This window comes from Choloepus didactylus, chromosome 6 (genome assembly GCF_015220235.1).
Source record: "Choloepus didactylus isolate mChoDid1 chromosome 6, mChoDid1.pri, whole genome shotgun sequence".
Classification (NCBI taxonomy): Eukaryota; Metazoa; Chordata; class Mammalia; order Pilosa; family Megalonychidae; genus Choloepus; species Choloepus didactylus.
The window spans coordinates 136,130,890-136,148,736 of NC_051312.1; the positions used below are offsets into that span (position 1 = coordinate 136,130,890).

Sequence of the window (17,847 nt, forward strand, 5' to 3'; positions counted from 1 at the left end):
TCACTGAGTGCTTGAAAATAATTAGTGTGTAATTCTCTTTATTTTGGCAGAATTTGGATTTAACAAAAAGGAAGATGATTCATGAAGGGCCATTGGTTTGGAAGGTGAATAGAGATAAATCTATTGGTAGGTCTACTGTTTGCCATTTTGGGGGCAAGTGGAGAAATGAAAAGAATAGGGAAGTTTCCTATGTCAAAGGCAGGAGAGATAACTGTTCACAATTTTCAGTTATAGCACTTAGCAGTGCCTCTTTGTATTATATGTGCGTTTATGGAAGATTTCTGCCTATGTTATTTTGTAACATCAGGAGTGTGTTAATTTAGGAATGTAGCAGAATAGTCATGATTCAGTCCTATTTCCATTATTTTTGGATTTTAATGGGTCTTTGTAAGCTATTTTAGACCAGTATGTCTCAAGCTGTCTGTGGTAAAGAACTGTTTTTTTAAAAGAAATTTCTAATCTGGCAAGATGGACATTTCTGTGAAAAACAATAAAAATTAATTTTTGAAAAAAAATAAAAGTGACAATATACAAGTCAATTTTAAATTCACTAGATTTATCAGACATAAAGTTACTCTGTCAAATTGTTGTAAAGTTTCTAAAACATGTCTTAATTTCTGTATTTACCACCTTTCCTGCATCTTTATTTCTAGATCTATACACATTGCTGCTGGAAGATATTCTTGTACTGTTACAAAAGCAGGATGATAGACTGGTGTTAAGGTGCCATAGTAAGATTCTGGCATCCACAGCTGATAGCAAACACACGTTTAGCCCTGTCATTAAGTTGAGTACAGTGTTGGTTCGACAAGTGGCAACAGGTGAGTATGTCCACTGAACGACACTCACCTCCAGGTTCACTGTTGCACAAGATATTCATAAGATATTCATGTTGTTTAAGTAGCACCAGGGTCATAGAATTTTGTTCCTTTTATATTCATATGCAAATCAAGTGAAATCTGTTTACTGTTTAGAGAGGGAATAATTAAGATTTTACACCCCAAAATCATGTAGGATGCCTAGGTTCTCTGAGATGTTTTCTGGATTTGAAAAATTTTTGCTGATTACTTTATGCATATTGTTTTGTCTTTATTCCATGACAGATACCAATAAAGGTAGTAAATGGGGAGTTAATCCCATTAATAGGCTTTCATTAGAGTGTTATGTTTTTTGATTTAGTGAAAATAAAGTGAAAACTGAAGAGGTGGATGTAGCTTGGGTTTTTTGATAACAGTTCAAGTCAGCAAGTTGCATTTTAACTGTTCTAAAAATGAAATTCTTTTGAAACTTGTTAGTTTCCTGATGGCTAGAAAGATTTATGACCTCATTTCTCCAACACACTCTGAATATTATTAACTAATAGCCTACCAAAAGGGCAGTTAAAACTAAATGCAAAAGACCAGTAGCATTCAGTTCAGTAATTTAGATATATTGACATCATCTTGTTTTTAATAAATTGCTAGGGGATCAGTGTTAATATCTATATTCTTTGTTTCACTGAAGCAAAAATATATAATATACAGTAAGTTACACAAATTTTGATGAATTTTTACTAAGTAAACACATGTTTACAAAGTTCATACACATAACTTTTATCTAGGTTAAGCTGCAGAATATTGCCAGGACCTTAGAAACCTCCCTCATGGCCTCTCTAGGTCACAATGTTAGAATAATTTTTGTCTTGTTTTGGTGTTTTTTTTCCCCCCAGATAACAAAGCTTTATTTGTCATCTCCATGTCAGACAATGGAGCCCAAATTTATGAACTGGTAGCACAGACAGTTTCTGAGAAGACTGTGTAAGTATTACAGAGAGCTACTATGGTCTACCTAATACTTCTTTTTTTTTTTTTTTTTTTTTTTTAATCATCATTTTATTGAGATATATTCACATACCACGCAGTCATACAAAACAAATTGTACTTTCGATTGTTTACAGTACCATTACATAGTTGTACATTCATCACCTAAATCAATCCCTGACACCTTCATTAGCACACACACAAAAATAACAAGAATAATAATTAGAGTGAAAAAGAGCAATTGAAGTAAAAAAGAACACTGGGTACCTTTGTCTGTTTGTTTCCTTCCCCTACTTTTCTACACATCCATCCATAAACTAGACAAAGTGGAGTTTGGTCCTTATGGCATTCCCAATCCCATTGTCACCCCTCATAAGCTACATTTTTATACAACTGTCTTCGAGATTCATGGGTTCTGGGTTGTAGTTTAATAGTTTCAGGTATCCACCACCAGCTACCCCAATTCTTTAGAACCTAAAAAAGGTTGTCTAAAGTGTGCGTAAGAGTGCCCACCAGAGTGATCTCTTGGCTCGTTTTGGAATCTCTCTGCCACTGAAGCTTATTTCATTTCCTTTCACATCCCCCTTTTGGTCAAGAAGATGTTCTCCATCCCACGATGCCGGGTCTACATTCCTCTCCGGGAGTCATATTCCACGTTGCCAGGGAGATTCACTCCCCTGGGTGTCTGGTCCCACGTAGGGGGGAGGGCAGTGATTTCACCTTTCAAGTTGGCTTAGCCAGAGAGAGAGGGCCACATCTGAGCAACAAAGAGGCATTCAGGAGGAGACTCTTAGGCACAAATATAGGGAGGCCTAGCCTCTCCTTTGCAGCAACCGTCTTCCCAAGGGTAAAACTTATGGTAGAGGGCTCAACCCATCAAACCACCAGTCCCATATGTCTGTGGTCATGTTAGCAACCATGGAGGTGGGGTAGGCGAATACCCCTGCATTCTCCACAGGCTCCTCAAGGGGGCACTACATCTTTTTTTTTTTTTTTTCCTTGTTTGTCTTTTTTCTTTTCTTTTTTTTTTTCAACTTTCCCTTCTTTTTTAAATCAACTGTATGAAAAAAAAAGTTAAAAAGAAAACAAACATACAATAAAAGAACATTTCAAAGAGACCATAACAAGGGAGTAAGAAAAAGACAACTAACCTAAGATAACTGCTTAACTTCCAACATGTTCCTACTTTACCCCAAGAAAGTTACATAATATAGCAACATTTCAGTGAACTTGTTCCTACTACATCCATCAGAAATTAACAGACCATAGTCATTTCTGGGCATCCCCAGAACGTTAAATAGCTTATCTGTTCTTCTTGGATTATTGTTCCCCCTTCCTTAATTGCTCTCTACTGCTAGTTCCCCTACATTCTACATTATAAACCATTTGTTTTACATTTTTCAAAGTTCACATTAGTGGTAGCATATAATATTTCTCTTTTTGTGCCTGGCTTATTTTGCTCAGCATTATGTCTTCAAGGTTCATCCATGTTGTCATATGTTTCACCAGATCGTTCCTTCTTACTGCCGTGTAGTGTTCCATCGTGTGTATATACCACATTTTATTTATCCACTCATCTGTTGAAGGACATTTGGGTTGTTTCCATCTCTTGGCAATTGTGAATAATGCTGCTATGAACATTGGCGTGCAGATATCTGTTCGTGTCACTGCTTTCCGATCTTCCGGGTATATACTGAGAAGTGCAATCGCTGGATCGAATGGTAGCTCTATATCTAGTTTTCTAAGGAACTGCCAGACTGACTTCCAGAGTGGCTGAACCATTATACAGTCCCACCAACAATGAATAAGAGTTCCAATTTCTCCACATCCCCTCCAGCATTTGTAGTTTCCTGTTTGTTTAATGGCAGCCATTCTAACCGGTGTTAGATGGTATCTCATTGTGGTCTTAATTTGCATCTCTCTAATAGCTAGTGAAGCTGAACATTTTTTCATGTGTTTCTTGGCCATTTGTATTTCCTCTTCAGAGAACTGTCTTTTCATATCTTTTGCCCATTTTATAATTGGGCTGTCTGTACTATTGTCATTGAGTTGTAGGATTTCTTTGTATATGCAAGATATCAGTCTTTTGTCAGATACATGGTTTCCAAAAATTTTTTCCCATTGAGTTGGCTGCCTCTTTACCTTTTTGAGAAATTCCTTTGAGGTGCAGAAACTTCTAAGCTTGAGGAGTTCCCATTTATCTATTTTCTCTTTTGTTGCTTGTGCTTTGGGTGTAAAGTCTAGGAAGTGGCCTCCTAATACAAGGTCTTGAAGATGTTTTCCTACATTATCTTCTAGGAGTTTTATGGTACTTTCTTTTATATTGAGATCTTTCGTCCATTTTGAGTTAATTTTTGTGTAGGGGGTGAGGTAGGGGTCCTCTTTCATTTTTTTGGATATGGATATCCAACTCTCCCAGCCCCATTTGTTGAAAAGACCATTATGGCTCAGTTCGGTGACTTTGGGGGCCTTATCAAAGATCAGTCGGCCATAGATCTGAGGGTCTATCTCCGAATTCTCAATTCGATTCCATTGATCTATATGTCTATCTTTGTGCCAGTACCATGCTGTTTTGGCAACTGTGGCTTTATAATAAGCTTCAAAGTCAGGGAGTGTAAGTCCTCCCACTTCGTTTTTCTTTTTTAGAGTGTCTTTAGCAATTCGAGGCATCTTCCCTTTCCAAATAAATTTGATAACTAGCTTTTCCAAGTCTGCAAAGTAGGTTGTTGGAATTTTGATTGGGATTGCATTGAATCTGTAGATGAGTTTGGGTAGAATTGACATCTTAATGACATTTAGCCTTCCTATCCATGAACATGGAATATTTTTCCATCTTTTAAGGTCCCCTTCTATTTCTTTTAGTAGAGTTATGTAGTTTTCTTTGTATAGGTCTTTTACATCTTTGGTTAAGTTTATTCCTAGGTACTTGATTTTTTTAGTTGCTATTGAAAATGGTATCTTTTTCTTGAGTGTCACTTCAGTTTGTTCATTTCTAGCATATAGAAACATTACTGACTTATGTGCATTAATCTTGTATCCTGCTACTTTGCTAAATTTGTTTATTAGCTCTAGTAGGTGTATCGTTGATTTCTCAGGGTTTTCTAGATATAAGATCATATCATCTGCAAACAATGACAGTTTTACTTCTTCTTTTCCAGTTTGGATGCCTTTTATTTCTTTGTCTTGCCGGATTGCCCTGGCTAGCACTTCCAGCACAATGTTGAATAACAGTGGTGACAGCGGGCATCCTTGTCTTGTTCCTGATCTTAGAGGGAAGGCTTTCAGTCTCTCACCATTGAGTACTATGCTGGCTGTGGGTTTTTCATATATGGTCTTTATCATGTTGAGGAAGTTTCCTTCAATTCCTACCTTTTGAAGTGTTTTTATCAAAAAGGGATGTTGGATTTTGTCAAATGCTTTTTCAGCATCTATTGAGATGATCAATTGATTTTTCCCTTTCGAGTTTTTAATGTGTTGTAATACATTGATTGTTTTTCTTATGTTGAACCATCCTTGCATGCCTGGAATGAACCCCACTTGGTCATGGTGTATGATTTTTTTAATGTGTCTTTGGATTCGATTTGCAAGTATTTTGTTGAGGATTTTTGCATCTATATTCATTAGGGAGATTGGCCGGTAGTTTTCCTTTTTTGTAGCATCTTTGCCTGGTTTTGGTATTAGATTGATGTTAGCTTCATAAAATGAGTTAGGTAGTGTTCCATGTTTTTCAATGTTTTGAAAGAGTTTGAGTAAGATTGGTGTCAGTTCTTTCTGGAAAGTTTGGTAGAATTCCCCTGTGAAGCCATCTGGCCCTGGGCATTTATTTGTGGGAAGATTTTTGATGACTGATTGGATCTCTTTGCTTGTGATGGGTTGGTTGAGGTCTTCTATTTCTTCTCTGGTCAGTCTAGGTTGTTCATATGTTTCCAGGAAATTGTCCATTTCTTCTACATTATCCAGTTTGTTGCCATACAGTTGTTCATAATATCCTCTTATAATTTTTTTAATTTCTTCAGGATCTGCAGTTATGTCACCTTTTTCATTCATTATTTTGTTTATATGGGTCTTCTCTCTTTTTGATTTTGTCAGTCTAGCTAGGGGCTTGTCAATCTTGTTGATCTTCTCAAAGAACCAACTTTTGGTGATATTTATCCTCTCTATTGTTTTTTTGTTCTCTATGCCATTTATTTCTGCTTTAATCCTTGTTATTTCTTTTCTTGTACTTGGTTTAGGATTGGTTTGCTGTTGATTTTCTAGCTTCTTCAGTTGATCCATTAGTTCTTTGATTTTGGCTCTTTCTTCCTTTTTAATATATGCGTTTAGTGCTATAAATTTCCCCCTTAGCACTGCTTTTGCTGCATCCCAGAGGTTTTGGTATGTTGTGTTCTCATTTTCATTCGTCTCTATATATTTAGCAATTTCTCTTGCTATTTCTTCTTTAACCCACTGATTGTTTAGGAGTACCTAATACTTCTTATTATCTGAAGTATAATATTCCACAAATTTAACTTTGTGTAATAGAATTTTGAAAACCAAAAACTATATAGAACCTGCTTCTGTATTCTTTTAGAGACATTCTTTTAGGAACTTGTTCTTTAGATTGATGTCTTTTATTTTTATTCTATTCTATTAAGTATTTTTCTACAGAAAAAAAAATCTTAAAAGTGTCAAGTGAAGGCTTTTGCTGGGTCCATAAGGTCTTTCTTTAAAGTATATTTTTGGAATCCCTACTTAAAGTTGCCAAAATATCCCTACCTAAACCTTACTTAATGTTGTCAAAATAAGGATATTCTCTGGCAGAATGTTTTTTTAATTTATTACTTTCATGTTGTTTTGTTCTTATTTTGTTTTTTATTTTTGCTTTCAGAGTGTGTTTTAAGGATGTTTCTTTTTCCTTTCTCTTTTGTATTTTGGGTTCTCTTCAAACTTCTGCAGCTGGCAGGACCTCATCTGTCAGATGGCTGCATCAGTGAAGGAGCAATCCACAAAGCCTTGCGAGTGAGTGTTTCCTCTGCATTTTAGTGGTTTTTACTCTTTATTTTTGGTCAGAAAAGGAATGGATCATTCTTATATTTTGTTACAATGATGTTTAGTCATCTCATGAAGTTGAAAAAGTATTTTCTTTGTTCTATAGAGGAGACGATGAAGAAGAGCCTCCAAAATTAAAAGTGGAACATCATGGTATTTCAGTCACTAGTCTGCCGAGTTCAGGTAAACTTGTCCATTAAGTACACCTGGAAGAATGTAGCATGTCTACTAAACTGTAAAGAAACTTTGAAACCCTTTTGGTTTATGGACGTTGTGGCACCAGCTATTCAGTTTAACAAACCTCACCTATAAGCCATCTGCACACCATAATAACACTGCCCTAATTGCTGTTTATTTAACACGCAGTCTCTGTATCTCATGTGGTTATTATTTTTTCCAAGTATTTTCTGAATGCTTCATGTTAAAAGTTTTATTAAGATACAGTCTACCTTTTCTGTTCCGTTGAACAGACAGAGATTTGTCAAAACCTCAGACTCATTCACTGAGTACCTCTGGGAAATTGGAAGTAGATGATCTCTTTGTGGCTGAAAGACACTTTGCAAAGGAGCAGCATGCAGATGGGACTCTACAGGAAGTTGGAGTAAACTATCAAATCACAATCCCAGATCCACACTTTCCTGTCACAGAAGAACGATGGGCATTGGATGCACTAAGGAATTGTAAGTTTTATTCAAAACTTATTACAAATATATATCAAGTATCAGGGTTATATAATGTACTGTGTAGGCATTTAGGGGGACTTCAAAGCAGTGTAAGCTCTGATATTTCCCTACAGGAAGTTTACAGTCTGGTTGGTAAGATGATAGAAACTCCCCCATCCCCTCTTTTCTTTAAGTAAACTCTCAAACAATACAGGCTTGTCAAAATTGAGCTCATTTGGGGTGATCAGAGAAAGGAGGCATCAGAAAACAAGGGTAACATTCAGATAAGTGTGTAGAAGAATAGAAACCATTGTAATAAGAATAGTGGTTGGTCCAAAAGCGCAGAGACAGCTCTAAGGTTGTTCAGAGAGCAGTGAGTAGACTACTGACTGAACTGTGATAGAACACCTAGGTTAAAGGAGTTGTAGGAGGTTGAACCCAGCTGTTGTCAACCTTGAATACATTATTGTGTCCTCCGTACTTTAAAGGTGGCACATCACAGTGTTTTCAGGGCTTTTTAAAGCTACACATTTTCTTTTTGTTCTAATATTCTCTACCATGGCCCAATGCCCCAATGCCCCAGACACACACACATGCACACACAAGAGAGTGTGTGGTCCCTGCCATTCTTTTAGCTGTCCCCCTCCCTCCCAGCCTGGTGGAGAATCACTAATAGAGTGTGTGCTGTTATAAACAGGAGTCTGTCATAGGCTTATTGGGATGGGAGAAAAATTGAGAACCATGGCTCTAGCTGTAGAGAACCATTCAGAGTTTTTAAGCCAGGGCATGACTAATGAAAAAGGATTAATCTGGCAGAGAGGTGCTTAAGGATTTGAATGGAAAGAGGTTTGGAGGTGGTACAGTTACTAAGTAAGCTATTATAGTAGTCTGGGCTTGAGCTAACAGAGTTTAAACTAAAGTGGTATCAGAAAGAATAAAAATAAAATGATGGAGTCAGCAAATACTTAAAACAATGGACTTGTTTGGATGTGAGGATAAAGTAAAGGGAATATTCAGAGATAATTTCAGAATTCTTTTCAGAAAAAAAGAGTCAGAAAAGAACCTTTTCCCCAGACATACTTTCTTTTTTTGTTTGGCAGGAATTGTGGGCTGAGTTTTAAAGCATGTTGAGATTAAGATAATGAAAGGCAAGGCATTCAAAAGGAAGTGACTAACAGGAAGTTGGAGTTTTAGGACTAGGACTCTGGAAAGAGGTTAGGGAGAGAGGTGAGTTTGTGAACCAAACCCAGGAGAGTTCACAGCATCTCTGAGGAAGAGAATGTAGATTAGAAGGAGGGAGGGCCAAAGACTCACACCTATGTAGAAGCTGTTTACCCAAAAAGTACAGAATATAGAAATTAAGCCAGTCATCCAAAGAAAATAGGGAATTGGTCAAGTTATTCAAAACCTAATTTGTTCTAGATTTTCTTGAATTGACATTGTCTTAATGATTTCTGATGGTTTGACTAACATTGTCCTAGTAATTTTATCATCTTGTGAGTGACCTCAGAGCATACACTTTGCCTATTTGAAATTCATTTGATTCTTATTTTCAACAATCTAAACAACCTGTGCCCTAGTAAGGTAATTTTTAAAAAACCTGACAAATATTTCCTTATCTCTGAAATTATACATGCTACCAACTCATTGGAATTAAAATTTACTATACAACATGTTTATTTCCTTCTTTACCAATTAGAAGAATTCTTTGGGTTATAATAAATGATAAAATAAATGTTCTGTGTGTCTAATAAAATTAGAAAAAAATAATGTTTATGTATATAGTGTCTGCTTCTGGAGAAAAGCAGAACTTTTAGCTTTTTTTTCTTTTCCTTTCTAGCTTAACACAGCCTTTCAAGATCCTCAAGTACCTTTGGGGTATTATTCCAGTTATATGGAAGAAAAAAATAGAGGCGTGGTATTGGTTATTTAGGAGTTCTAACATTGAGCTTAGATCATTTCAATTCTATTTTAATGCTAAATATTTGCTAGAAGGTGGTGCTTTATTTCATTTTTCAAAACAACAAAAATTGATTGTATAGAATGAATATGCTGACCATGTTATTAATAAGGTACTTTTAGACATAATTGATAATTTAGCTAGCTAATTTAATTCTGGCTATCTGAGGTTATAGTTGTGAATGTGCTTTTTTCCCCCCTTCCTAAATCTTTTAGTGGGCTTGTTAAAGCAGTTGCTGGTACAACAGCTAGGTTTGACTGAGAAGAGCACTCAGGAAGACTGGCAACATTTCCCAAGATATAGGACAGCCTCTCAGAGGGTACAGGCAGACAGTGGAATCCAGAACTCTGAAAATATTAAAGCCTTTCATCCTGGGGAAGGACAGATGCCCTTTAGAACTGGAACTGGTGACTTTTCAGCTTGTTGCAGTCCAAGGACTTCAACTGAATCTTCTGCTCCACAAGATTCAGTGGTACTGGCATCCCAAGATAGCCAGGCAAGTAACATTTTAGTAATGGACCACATGATTATGACCCCAGAGATGCCTGCTACAGAGCCAGAAGGGGTTCTTGATGAGAGTGGAGAGCACTTTTTTGATGCCCATGAAGCACATAGTGATGATAATCCATCAGAAGGTGATGGAGCAGTTAAAAAAGAAGAGAAGGATGTTAATTTACACATCTCAGGCAAGTTCCTTTCACATTTAAACTTTGATTTTGATCATTGTCAAATATCATGTGTGCCGAAATGGATGTTGTTCTGGTATGCAAACATTACTTTGTAAGAGTGACTGTGTGTGTGTGTGTGAGTGTGTGTGTGTGTGTGTAGTACTTATTCATTCTTTCATTCAACATATATTTATTGAATCTATTCTATGCCAGACCCCATTCTTGGTGCTGCACTACTAAAACACAGAAAAATCCATATTCTCATGAAGCTTAAGTGCTTGTTCAGGAAAGAGCAATGGTAAATAGTTAAACAAATAAATAGATGTCAGATAGTAAGATAGTATGAGAGAAAATAGGTCAGACTAAGGGGACAGAGAGGTGTTCTTTTAGACCATGTGATCAGGGAAGAGGGCCTCTGATGAAGTGACATTTTGGCAGAGATCTGAGTGAAGTGAGGGAACAAGCCATGTGGATAGCTGGGAGCAGAGTGTTCCAGCAGAGAGGAGAGTCAGTGCAAAGGCTGTGAGGCAAAAGCAAGCTTTTTGTGGTTAAGGAATAACAAGGATGTCACTGGGTGGAGTGAGGGAGAAAATGATAGGAGATGAGGAAAGAGAGAAGTATTTGGCAGAGGAAGTGGTGGCAAGGTCATGTAGGGCTTTGTGGTTTTCATCTTAATTTTTAAAATGCTCACTAATATGAGATTATTCAGGAATTACAAGGAAATTTTGTTAACTTTAGCTTTAATCTAAAGTTAGAAAATCTGATTCATTTAAAACTAAATTTGGGAAGTTGAGAATTAATAGGTTTTCCCCTCTTCAGTAGCTTTTGAAGTTGTCAGGATGTTACCCCATCTCTATTCTCTGATCAGATGATGAAGAACTAATCTTGTCAATCTGTTCTGTCCTCATCAATAGGAAACTATTTGATCCTTGATGGCTATGAAACAGTGCAGGAGAGCTCCACAGATGAGGAGGTTGCTTCCTCACTTGCCCTGCAACCTGTGGCAGGCATTTCCTCTCTGCAGTCTGCCCACCAGCAGCAGCAGCCTTCTCCCCAGAATGCTCATTCTGATGAGACACACTCACCATTTACCCCAGAATGGGGAGCTATGGAGGATTCCTGTTTTGAGATCCAGAGTCCCTCTTCCTATGCAGATTCACAAAGCCAGATCATGGAGTACATTCGTAAGATAGAGGCTGACCTTGAACACTTAAAGGTACCTCACGTTTCAACATCCTTAGGTCTTGATTATAAGAAACGCATTTGGCAGAGAGGGAGTGTAGAATGATTAAAATGCGTATGTCAGTAAACTTGTTCAGGTTCTTGATGTGTGTGTTTTCTTTGACCATTATCCATGAATAAATCTGAATAAAAAGCTGAGATCAGCATTATCTGGTTATAAATCATAATAAAAAAGATTTATAGTACCAGCTGTATAAACGGGGTGTTTGTACAGATTTCCAAGTTTATGAACCTAAATATACTTGGGATTCTTGGCTGACGTCTACGAGAAGATGCAAACAATAGCTGAGATAGGGTGGGGCTTGTGTAGTTAGGAATCTAGGCTGGGAAAAGCTATAACTTGCTATAATCTATTGTTCTAGTTTGCTAATGCTGCCGGGATGCAAAACACCAGAAATGGATTGGCTTTTATAAAGGGGGTTTATTTGGTTACACAGTTACAGTCTTAAGGCCATAAAGTGTCCAAGTTAATGCATCAACAATCGGATACCTTCACTGGAGAATGGCCAGTGGTGTCTGGAAAACCTCTTATTAGCTGGCAAGGCATGTGGCTTGTCTGCTCCGGAGTTCTGGTTTCAAACTGGCTTTCTCCCAGGACATTCTTCTCTAGGCTTCAGCTTCTCTCCAAAATGTCACTCTCAGCTGCTCTTGGGACATTTGTCCTCTCTTAGCTTCTCCAGAGCAAAAGTCTACTTTCAAAGGCCGTCTCCAAAATGTCTGTGTAAACTGCAGTTCCTCTCTCAGCTCCTGTGCATTCTTCAAAGTGTCCCTCTTGGCTGTAGCAAGCTTGCTCCTTCTGTCTGAGCTTATATAGTGCCCTAGTAAACTAATCAAAGCCCATGCTGAATGGGCAGGGCCACACCTCCATGGAAACTATCCACTCAGAGTCATAACCCACAGTTGGGTGGGTCGCATCTTCATGGAAACACTCAATCACAATCTAATCAACACATATATCTGCCCACACAAGATCATATCAAAGATAATGGTGTTCTGGGGGACATAATACATTCAAACAGGCACACCTATTAATTATCTTTGAATCCTTATGTGGTGGTGGTAGTTTCCCAAATGCTGTTTCAACCTCAGTGACTCTCATAATCTAAAACCCTGGGTGTTATTTCAAAAGTGACTTGGGTGATGATTTCTAGGACAAGAACTCTATCTTAATTTTGTCCTCTATAGACACAGTTGATAGAACCCAGTTTTTAAAATTACATCTAAATAAATAAGAACTTCACATAGTTGGAGGATTTGGAGACAGAGTTAATAGTGTTCTTAGCCTTTTCTAACAATGTTAATGTTGAAATTTGGAAGCTTGTACCTGAACTATTAAAAAAAGCCTTCTTTCCTATTTTCCAAGTTTTTTTTTTCTTCTTAATGAATTCAAATGAAAAAAACATGTGTTTTATTTTACAGAAGGTGGAGGAAAGTTACACCATTCTTTGCCAAAGGCTGACTGGATCAGCTCTCACAGACAAGCTCTCAGGTATGTGAAAAGTGTGGACTCTGGTCTCTAGAATCATCCTGCCTGAACAGTACATTGAATAAAATGATTTATTATTCTTTAAAGTGAACACTTTCTGAGATTCCATTTCTTTTCCTTAAAAGAAAAAAAAAAAACAAAACTGCTTGTTTCTAAACATCATATATCAAGCAGAAGCTGCTGTCTGCTGACTCTGCTTTTCCTTCTCTAAGAGGAACTGTAGTTGTCAGTTCCCATGCCATCTCCTCTCCTCTCTCTTTCTTCACTTTTTCAAAAGCAGAAGGCAGAGGGATGGTCAGCGTGGTGAGTCTTAGATTCGGTGCCTGAGTTTTTGGGGCTGCTGAGCCTCCCTGGTGTGAAGGCTGGTCCTCGGGTCTTGCAGTGCTTCTGTATCTCCCTGATGACGAGAGCAGCATCCCTTCCTGACTGCAGGTGGCTCTGTGTTCAGTACAGTGATCTGTCCTCATTAGTTTATATACTTTCGGGGATGGAGCCATTCTGATTTAGAAACAAAGATGCAACATTGCCCACATATTTCATAGGTATTCTTTACAACATTAATTTGTTCTTTCTTGTTAATTTGGTTTCCACATATCTTTATTCTTCTCAGATAAAAGTTAGAGCCGTGTATCCTGGCAGTGACTGAAGGCTATTGGATTGTGAGCATCGGCCTTGTATCACCATGTCCTGGCTCCAGTGTGGACGCAGAGAGAGTGTGTGACAGAGGATCTGCCTGTGACCCACCTGGGGTTAGCCATGTCCCAGTGTGCCCACAGTGGGACTAGTTCTTCACAGTCTGGCAGCTGCACTAGTCTGTCCGTGAGGGATTATGCATTCTCTCACTCTACTCTCCTCACTATCAGAAAATTCACTTTGATTCAGAATAAAACCAAATGTATAGAGCTTTGGGTGTAGGATATGGAATTGTATTTAGACTTAAAAAGAGAAAATCAGATGTATTTATTTGACTTCATTCCGTATTTGAAAGCACATTTTAATTTTTATTTTGCCTTGTTTTGTTTTAATGAGTAGTGAGAGTTTTAGTCCTTTGTATTTAGTACACCCAAGGATCAACTGCTCCTGAAACAGAGACTTCAGGATGGGGTATTAGGAGGAGGTTGGTTAGAGTGGGGAAGAAGAGGGGGCAGGTGGGGAGGGAGAGGCATCCTGCTTTCACTAAACTGTATTCTGTGCTCTCTGTGGTCCAGTAGGCTGCTTCTCTGAGGGTAACCTCAAAGGCATAGTGCCCTGGGGCCCTTGTGTGCAGAGGACTTGAGCTATGTGCTGCCCAAGTGGTCAGAGAGAGGGGGCCGTCATCCCCGCTGCTCCCTGTGAGACAAGCACCTCTTCTCTGTAGCTGGGATCAACTTCCCAATTAACAGGAATCCTGAATGTACTAAATAGCCAGGCACTTGAAAATGGGTGTGTTTTCTTCTGTTGTCTTCTTTTCTATCGAGGGTTGGGATTTGGGAGGGAGAGGAAAGCAAATTTTATTTTCTTGACTAGAAATTTGTTATTCTTGGTATTGTTTCATTTTTATAATTATACATTAGACTTTGGCACTTGTGTAAAATTGTCCCTGCAGATTGAGCAGGAAGTAAAAACAAACAAATGGAAATGCTTCAGATGGTGGTAGGGGTGGGGGTTGCTAAGGAAGAGTGGGATGGAAGCAGGTCAAGAGTTTGTGAAGGTTATCTGAACTGAGTCACTACTGAGTTGAACCATGGCTATCATTAGCCACGGGTACTGCTGATTATAAGGCCAGTAAAATTTTAGTACCTGGAGGTTTGACTCTTAATTTTTGCACTGATGGTGCCAAAGGGGCTCTCTGAGTCAAAAGGAGAGCCACAGGTAGAGTGAACAGAGAGGTGGTGGAGAAGGCACAACTGCTCAGACCAGCTCCAGAAGCACTTCCTCTGACTTCACTGCCAGAGCTCTTTCCACACTGGTGCATGACTGATTTTAAAAATTGCAGACCAGAACATACACTGGATACTGCAGGCAAGGTGTTGGTAACTGCCTGCTCTAGAATGAATAATTGTATTGGCAGCACCCTACAGAGGATGAATGTTTCAGAATTGTAACTTGAGAATTCCTTCAATTTTATCAGCTTTCTATGTTTTTTTTTTTTTTTTTGTGCATCAGGTATATATGTTTTGGAGTATTTTTTTTGCCAATGTTTTAACCAAATCATTTTGACAAATCTCTAAATTCTTTTAATATACAAGGAGTCCATCCACTGCTCGTATTTTTCATTAGTGCCCTCTCATCTCTGTGGGTAGTGAGGATGTAATTTTTATTCTGCCCTGCAGTCAAAAAAAAAAAAAAAAAAAAAAGATTTTTGTCATCACAAACAGTAGGGATTCCCAACTACTTTTATAAACACCACTACAGCTTAACAAGCTCATCTATGTCCAGATTCCTGCTTCTGTCTCTTTGAAACTGATCTGTATTTTTAGATAGATCAGCTTGGCTCTTTGGACCTAATCTATAAATCAGAATTATATTTTGAGTCATAGGCCAAGTATAACTTAAATAGAAATGGAAGTGAAAATTTTAGAAGTAGAAGCTAATGTAGTGAAGCTTGGAACCTGGAACTTTCTGTATCTCTTAGGAGAAGCAAGTAGAAACCAAATGGTTACATTGTGCTGTTGGAAATAATATAGTCATTTCCAATTAAGAGGGTTACTCCTGTAGTCACTTGGCACTACCAGCATCAGCTGGCAATAAATCAGGAGCAAGGTAAATATAGTAGAACTTTCATCTTAACCTCAGACACTACTTAAATTCTGTAGCACTCAGTTAAGAAGCTTGTAGGTTAAAATGTTTTGGTTTCTCTTCTAGCTCAGGCAATAACTTGTCCTTAGCAACTGTTTGCCTTTTGTTTCCTACAGTTTAACCTCTTCTTGAGAACAACAATAAGGCTAATTGGAAAAATACTTTGACCATAGCTCTAGTACTTCTGAATAAATTCATATCTGGTTTTTCAAATGAAGTCCCAAGATGGAGTTTAATTCTGGAAAGATCCCACAATTTTGAATGTTCTTTTCATCTTATCACCCTGACTTCTTCCCTCCTCCTTCTCAACCTGGACCTCCACCTGTTCCATTCCATTGGGCCACATCCGTTTTACTTTGAATACTCTGTCTGCCTTTTAGGATGATGGAATTAGGTATTCATCCTATCTTTGAGTGAGACTGAGCACCATCAAAATACTTTCCTCAAAGTTACTTTGCTAGAAGTTGGAATCTACTTCCATTTACCAAGGACACAAGGGTGGTGGATAAAGCAGCCTTCCCCCGAGCAAGAGAGCTGGTCTTTAGCTGTTGAAGTGGCCTGCTGGGACATGGTGCTCCTGTGGGCTTAATGGCACCTTGGCTATTAAGTGGCACATTACATTTGGAGTGTCTGCTTCTTCTTCAGAGAACAGTTAAGGCAAATCAGCAAACGCCAAAGTGGTATAATTTAAAATCATGGTTAGTGCCCGAGAAGCCATATATTTTACATACTTTAAAATTGGCTAATTTGTACTTCTTGAGTTCTCTCTTGGCTTTTAGAAGCTAAAATGTAACTTTGTATTATATGATAATGCATGGGAGGTATATTTCTTAAGCTTTTTAGCTTTCTCTTCCCCGAAAAACTTGGACTGTTAAAAAAGAATGAATCCCCTTTGAAAAGGTTTTTATTATTGTTGTTTATTTGTTTTGTTTTGTTTTGTTTTTTGGAAGTGGGGGCTAGTGGGAAAAGGGGAGGAAATTCCATTTTTTCCTGTTTTTAGAAGCTAAAGAAAATAATTATGCTTCCTGTGAGTTGTCTTTTACTTGCATACCCTCCCCCGCTTTGATGTTGGTAAATGTGGTGTATTATATGGGGCCTCCATATTTCAAACTGGAATTTCTCTTCTCTGAAGGTGGTGTGTGCTGTTGTTGGAGCTACTAGAGCTTTGGTCAGTATTTCCTTCTCTGTATGCCACAGAGTGTGCAGAGGACCTCAAAATACAAAAATTAGCAGGTCCTCCCAGTCACCTTTCTGCTTGGGACCCACACCCCTCCCCCCACACACACAGTATTAAATTTTTTTTTTTTTTTTTTTTTTTTTTTTTCCTGTAAGTCATGCTTTTTTTCTGACCTTTCCACCCCTGTTCAAAATGATCTGCAAAATTGTTCTTTCCTCAAGAAAAGAATTCCTTTTGCTACTTCCTTATTCCTCCCTTGCTGGTACTAATGTTTTTGATAATAACTTGGTAGGAAAAAAATGAACCTCCTAGAAGGAAGCCCTTCCCTCCATTTCCGGGTGCCAACTGCTCAGCAGATGCACTGCAAAAAAGGAAAAAGAAAAAAAGAAAAAAATGGTAACTGTTAATGTGCACACTGTTGGTTATTTTTAATAAGTCTCTTCCTACTAGAACATTTTATTTTCCTTGTTCACCATACAATCATGTACTCTTTAACAGAAATTGCTTTTAAGAAAATCTGGAACTATCTTTAAAGAAACTTTATTAATAATCATGTATTTTTACTGATCACACTTTGAAATGCCTAAAAGACTTTATTGTTTTAATTATCCAGATGTACCTTTGTAAAATAGCTCTTTTATGAATTAGTGGATAAGGCTGTATGTTTCTGGAACAAAATATTGGTCACCTAAAAACTTTCTGTTTTCTGGGGTCTGGGAAAATAGAAAATGAGAGTTGAAATATTAAATACGCTTAAAGGAATCAAGTATGCGACTTTTTCTTTGCATTTTTGTTGATTTGTTTTATACAATTTATATTATAAAATTTGAGTTGTGGAAGAGGCCTTCATTAGTCTTACTGGCAGGGACTTTCCAACATCATCTTCCTTGTTAGAGCATCTCTGTTAGTGAGACTGGCCTGTTCATCCCGATGATGTAGAAACCTCCATGAGAACACTAGCAGCTGGGATTGGTGAATCCCGCAGATCTAGAGCCACTTTTATAGCTCACTTGAAGATAAATTTGGTTTAATGCTACTCTAAATGAA

The 17,847-nt window shown here is 37.8% G+C and overlaps 1 protein-coding gene across 5 annotated transcripts in view; it reads left to right on the forward strand.

The window, feature by feature from the left end:
• The window catches only part of ARHGEF12 (Rho guanine nucleotide exchange factor 12), a 144,069-nt gene extending 126,507 nt beyond the window's left edge, over positions 1-17,562 (forward strand). For 4 of the 5 annotated variants that reach the window (XM_037841746.1, XM_037841744.1, XM_037841745.1 and 1 more), the window contains 10 exons: positions 51-126; positions 654-821; positions 1,709-1,796; positions 6,735-6,797; positions 6,934-7,010; positions 7,298-7,507; positions 9,665-10,135; positions 11,032-11,333; positions 12,779-12,848; positions 13,456-17,562. In XM_037841746.1, coding sequence (XP_037697674.1) covers positions 51-126; positions 654-821; positions 1,709-1,796; positions 6,735-6,797; positions 6,934-7,010; positions 7,298-7,507; positions 9,665-10,135; positions 11,032-11,333; positions 12,779-12,848; positions 13,456-13,466 — 1,536 coding nt within the window. In that variant the 3' untranslated portion in view covers positions 13,467-17,562. The other variant, XM_037841748.1, reaches the window with a different exon arrangement.
• The last annotated feature ends 285 nt before the right edge of the window (positions 17,563-17,847 follow it).